Source organism: Carcharhinus amblyrhynchos, chromosome 9 (assembly GCF_965287045.1).
Source record: "Carcharhinus amblyrhynchos chromosome 9, sCarAmb.v2.hapA, whole genome shotgun sequence".
NCBI classification, from domain to species: domain Eukaryota; kingdom Metazoa; phylum Chordata; class Chondrichthyes; order Carcharhiniformes; family Carcharhinidae; genus Carcharhinus; species Carcharhinus amblyrhynchos.
In genome coordinates this window covers 111172674-111178673 of record NC_137332.1, presented here as the reverse complement: position 1 = coordinate 111178673, position 6000 = coordinate 111172674, and the positions used below count along the sequence as shown (strand labels likewise).

General features: G+C 44.7%; 1 protein-coding gene across 2 annotated transcripts in view; it reads right to left on the bottom strand.

Moving 5' to 3' along the window:
* Positions 1-1454: 1454 nt before the first annotated feature.
* The window catches only part of ddx39b (DEAD (Asp-Glu-Ala-Asp) box polypeptide 39B), a 44324-nt gene continuing 39778 nt past the window's right edge, over positions 1455-6000 (bottom strand). The window contains exons 10-11 of one of the 2 annotated variants that reach the window (XM_080196402.1): positions 3884-4031; positions 1455-1897 (exon numbers count right to left, since the gene is read on the bottom strand). In XM_080196402.1, coding sequence (XP_080052528.1) covers positions 1881-1897; positions 3884-4031 — 165 coding nt within the window. In that variant the 3' untranslated portion in view covers positions 1455-1880. The remainder of the gene's footprint in view (positions 1898-3883; positions 4032-6000) is intronic. The other variant, XM_080196401.1, reaches the window with a different exon arrangement.

Genomic DNA, 6000 nt, shown 5'->3' with positions numbered 1-6000 from the left:
ACAGAGATCCAGAAGTTCTAGGATTCTATCTCCACTCGCTCTACACTGAGGTAACTTATTCAAATGAGGGCAGCAGCTGGGAATATTGCAAAGGGCTTTGGCATTCCCTAAACTGGGAAAGAGAAAATTCAGTCAAACTCCCCGTTTGCTCGACCATGGAACTGCCAACACAGATCAGGGGATGGTGTATGTGTGAAACTCACTACCACAGAAAGTAGTTGAGGCCAGAACGATGTCAGATTTCAAGAAGAAATTAGATATAGCTGTAGGGCTAAAGGGATTGAGGGATATGGGGGGAGAAACGGGGAATCAGGGTACTGAATTTGATGATCAGCCACAATCAAGATGAATAGCCGAGCAGGCACTCCTACTTCTAGTTTCTATATTTCTACATTAAAAACCGAGAAAACATCACTTGCCCTGTTGGGCCAAAGTGGAAATTTCACTCAGCGTCAAACAGCATCTGAGGAACATAAACAAGACTTGATTCAGAGACGATGGCAAAATTGTAATCTTCAAAAAAGTTCCCAACAGTATTTTGTCATTAGCTGTAATGTGCTCAGTAACATTTCATTTTTCATCCCATTTGGATGTAAGTTATCCTCGGAGAGAAACATGCTAATTTTATACATTTGATTATACATTATGCTGTACAACAATTCTAAAAAGTTCCGCCACAAAGTACTATGAAAGGGATTACCTTTCTTGACTGGTAATAGAGTGTCTTTTTTTTTTAAATGTAGGAAAGATTTTGTCACAAAAAATGCTTTCAAGATCATACCTGAACCCCTGTATTTGAATAACTCACTCCCAGGTATCCATTATTCTATATATAAACCATCTGAACCCCTCGATTAGAATCCAGTCTGTAACTCACTCCCAGGTATCCATTATTCTATATATAAACCATCTGAACCCCTCGATTAGATTCCAGTCTGTAACTCACTCCCAGGTATCCATTATTCTATATATAAACCATCTGAACCCCTCGATTAGATTCCAGTCTGTAACTCACTCCCAGGTATCCATTATTCTATATATAAACCATCTGAACCCCTCGATTAGATTCCAGTCTGTAACTCACTCCCAGGTATCCATTATTCTATATATGAACCATCTGAACCCCTCGATTAGATTCCAGTCTGTAAGTCACTCCCAGGTATCCATTATTCTATATATAAACCATCTGAACCCCTCGATTAGATTCCAGTCTGTAACTCACTCCCAGGTATCCATTATTCTATATATAAACCATCTGAACCCCTCGATTAGATTCCAGTCTGTAACTCACTCCCAGGTATCCATTATTCTATATATAAACCATCTGAACCCCTCGATTAGATTCCAGTCTGTAACTCACTCCCAGGTATCCATTATTCTATATATAAACCATCTGAACCCCTCGACTAACACAGACACAGACACACACACAAACACACACACACACACACACACACACACACACATAGTACAACATGTCATCACTTCAGAAGAGTGCAGAAGGAAACAGAGGACTGACAACAGACTCAGCTCCTATTAGCAAGGATTTTGCGTTTTTTGTTTAATTGTTAATCGGAACATACGCTCTACTCAAATACACTGTACAGTACCAGGACGGCATGACGTAGTGTTATAGTAACAATCATAATTTCCATGCAAACATGGCTCACCAAAAGGGAAAGGAAAGAGGAAAATAATGCTAAAAATTGTCTATGGAACGGAATAGTGTCACTCGCTGTCAAGTGCACCTAAACGCATGGTATTTACACACAGCCACTTCCACTGCTACTGTGCACATCAATGTAAAATGGTGCGGTTCGCACAGTCAGACTTGGGGCTGTCAACAATCGAAAATAAAAGCTGGATTTGTGGTTCCCGGTCTATCTGCTCTGTTCGACTGGAACACAAGAGAGAGAAAGAATTAAATACAGGTTGACATCCATCACAGTAAGGAAGTCCCTTGTACACACACACACATTTCCACCCATCGCTTCTCTTTCCCAGGGGTCACCTGGACCGAGATCAGCTAACTCCTCACAACAAGGTTTGATTTAGAAAGGAGAGGCTGAACAGGCTGGGATTTCATTCCCTGGAATGTAGGTGGATGAGGCGGTGACCTTGTAGAGGTTTATAAAATCATGAGGAGAGTAGAAACCATAGAATCCCTAAAGTGCAGAAAGAGGCCATTCAACCCATCAAGTCTGCACTGACCACAATCCCAGGCCCTATTCTCATAACCTCACATATTTACCCTGCTAATTCCCCTGGCACTAAGGAGCAATTTAGCATGGCCAATCAACCTAACCCACACATCTTTGGTGTACAGGAGGAAACCAGAGGAAACCCACACAGACACGGGGAGAATGTGCAAACTCCACACAGACAGTGACCCGAGGCCAGAATTGAACCCAGGTCCCTGGAGCTGTGAGGCGGCAGTGCTAACCACTGTGCTGCCCAAGAAAAGGTGAATAGCTCAGGTCTTTACCCTGGATAGAGGGCATAGGTTTAAGGTGAGAGGGGAAAGATATAAAAGGGACCCAAGGGGCAACTTCTTCACACAAGAAGTTCATAAGATATGGGAGCAGAATTAGGCCATTTGGCCCATCGAGTCCACTCTGCCATTCAATCATGGCTGATATGCTCCTCATCTCCATTTTCCTGCCTTCTCCCCATAACCCTTCAACCCATTCCCAATTAAAAATCTAACTCCTCCTTCAATTTCCTCACTGTCCCAGCATCCACTGCACTTTGGCGTAGTGAATTCCACAGATTCACAACCCTTTGGGAGAAGTAGTTTCTCCTCAACTTTGTTTTAAATCGCTCCATGTCTAACTTATCCAGACCTTTTATCATCCTGTACACCTCGATTTGATCTCCCCTCATTCTTCTAAATTCCAGACAGCGCAGGCCTAAACTGTTCATTCTCTCTTCATACGACAAACCCCTCATCTCTGGAAGCAATTGAGTGAACCTCTTCTGAACTGCCTCCAATGCCACTACATCTTTCCTCAAATGAGGGGACCAAAACTGTGCATAATACTCCCAGTACGGAATGAGTTCCCAGAGGGGGTGGTACAGGCAGGTACAATTACAAAATGTAAAAGACATTTGGACAGGTACAAGGATGTGAAAGGTTTAGTGGGATATGGGCCAAACGCGGGGCAAATGGGACTAGCTCAGTTTAGGATACCTGGTCGGCATGGATGAGTTGGGCCGAAGGGCCTGTTTCCAAGATGTTTAGCTGTCTGACTCTATCAGGTCCAGGTAGAAGGTGTCAATCAGGCCTCAGGCAAGCTGACCTGGAGTCTCCAAGCACAAAGCAATTGAAGAACTAACCTTTCTACAGCACATCGCAAAGGTGCTTCATTGTAAATTAAGTATGTTTTTTGAAGATGCATCATCCAAAAGTTTTAAAGTTTATTTATTAGTGCTTACACTACCACTGCAATGAAGTAGGCTTACACTACCACTGCAATGAAGTAGGCTTACATTAACACCGCAATGAAGTTACTGTGAAAATCCCCTAGTCGCTACACTCTGGCACCTGTTCGGGTACACTGAGGGAGAATTTAGCACGGCCAATGCCCCTAACTAGCACTTCTTTCAGACTGTGGGAGGAAACCCACACAGACACAGGGAGAACATGCAGACTCCACACAGACAGTGACCCGAGGCCGGAATTGAACCCAGGTCCCTGGCGCTGCGAGGCAGCAGTGCCAACCACTGTGCCCACCTCATGCCGTACATTCTGTACAATGTTCAAGTATTTGCCGAACACCAAAGGCAGAAGAAGGAGTGAAATGAAAGGCAAAGCGTGTTTTATTTTAACCCATCAGCAGGTTGAGAGGGAGCCAGAGTACGTCATTAACAAACGGACACTTACTGTATGAAGATATGTCGATCTCGTCAGGGAGCTCACTGATGTTCACTTCAAATCTGTCCTGCACGTCGTTCAGGATTTTGGCGTCATTCTCGTCCGACACGAAGGTGATAGCCAGCCCCTTGGTGCCGAACCGCCCGGCTCTGGCCACCTGCAACGCAGAAACCGGGATGTTAGGGTTATCCCAGAACACTAATATACAAGACATTGGTACGGCCACACCTGGAATACTGTGTGCAATTCTGGTCACCGTAATATAGAAAGGATATTATTAAACTAGAAAGAGTGAAGAAAAGATTTATTAGAATGCTACTGGGACTTGATGGTTTGAGTTATAAGGAGTGGCTGGATAGACTGGGACTTCTTTCTCTGCGGGGTAGGAGGCTGAGAGGTGATCCTATAGAGGTCTATAAAATAATGAGGGACATAGATTAGCTAGATAGTCAATATCTTTTCCCAAAGGTAGGGGAGTCTAAAACTAGAGGGCTTACGTTTAAGGTGAGAGGGGAGAGATACAAAAGGGTCCAGAGGGGCAATTTTTTTCACACAGAGGGTGGTGAGTGTCTGGAACAAGCTGCCAGAGGCGGGCACAAATATTTTTCAAAATCTTGGTAGGTTTAAAATTGGGGAGAGGTGGAGAGGTACGAGGAGGACGTCCCAGAATTTAGGGTCCAGCCACCAATAGTGCGATGCTAAAAACTGGAGATCAAAAGGCTCAAACCTACAAATTTGGATCAGGAGTGGGCCATTCGGCCCCTCCACCTGCTCCCTGGAATAAGATCGTGGCTAATCTGATTGGAAACTCAACCCCACATTCCTGCCAATCCCCCAATAACCTTTCACCCCCCTGTTAATCAAGAATCGATCTAGCTCTCCCTCTAGGGGAGGTGATGGCCTTGTCATATTATCGCTAAATTAATCTCGAAACAACTAGTGTTCTGGGGAACAGAGTTCGAATCCCACCATGGCAGATGGTGGAATTTGAATTCAATAAAAAATATCTGGAATTAAGAATCTACTGATGACCATGAAACCATTGTCAACTGTTGGAAAAACCCATCTGGTTCACTGATGTCCCTTTAGGGAAGGAAATCGGCCGTCCTTACCTGGTCTGGCCTACATGTGACTCCAGAGCCACAGCAATGTGGTTGATTCTCAACTGCCCTCCGAAATGGCCCGGCAAGTCACTCAGTTCAAGGGTCACACCAAGGGATGGGCAATAAATGCCAGCCAGCCAATGGCAACCATGTCCCAAGAATGAATAAAAAAATCGTTAAAGATTCTACTTCCGCTCTGTCTTTTGACCAAGAGAGTTCTAGAGACTCACCACCCTCAGAAAAAAAATTCTCCTCATTTCGGTCTTAAATGACTGACTCCTGATTTTTAAACAGTGACCTCCAGTTCTAGATTCTCTGACAATAGGAAACATTCACCCCACATCCACCCTGTCAAGGCCCTTCAGGATCTTACAAGGTTCAATCAAGTCACCTCTTCTTCTTCTAAACTCCAGTGGACACAAACCTAACCTCTCCAACCTTCCTCATAAGACAACTTAGATAGGCCCGACTACCCAAAACTGAAAGTCATCAAGTGGTTACCACATCACCGGCACTGTGGTTAGCACTGCTGCCTCATAGCACCAGTGACCCGGGTTCGATTCCCGGATCGGGTCACTGTCTGGGTGGAGTTTGCACATTCTCCCTGTGTCTGCTTGGGTTTTCTCTGGGTACTTCAGTTTTCCTCCCACAGTCCAGAAGACGTACGGGTTAGGTTGATTGGCCATGCTGAATTGACCCTTAGTATCGGGGGAATTAGCAGGACAAATATGTGGCGTTAGAGGGATTGTGTTTGGTGTGGGTTTGAGGGGCTGAATGGCCTCCTTCTGCACTGTAGGGATTATATGACTCTATAAAGATGATAATATGCCAAGACGATGACAGGTTTGGCCAAACAGCAGGGAACAAAGTGTCGGGATAAATGAGTCATTTTCAAGTGGGGTTTTGGGGAAAAGGGCCTGGACGGAATTGTGGTCGGTGCAATTTTGATGGGCCGAATGGCCTCCTTCTGCACTGTCGGGACTCTATGATCCAGAACAAAGTTCACCACAGGAAACGCAATTA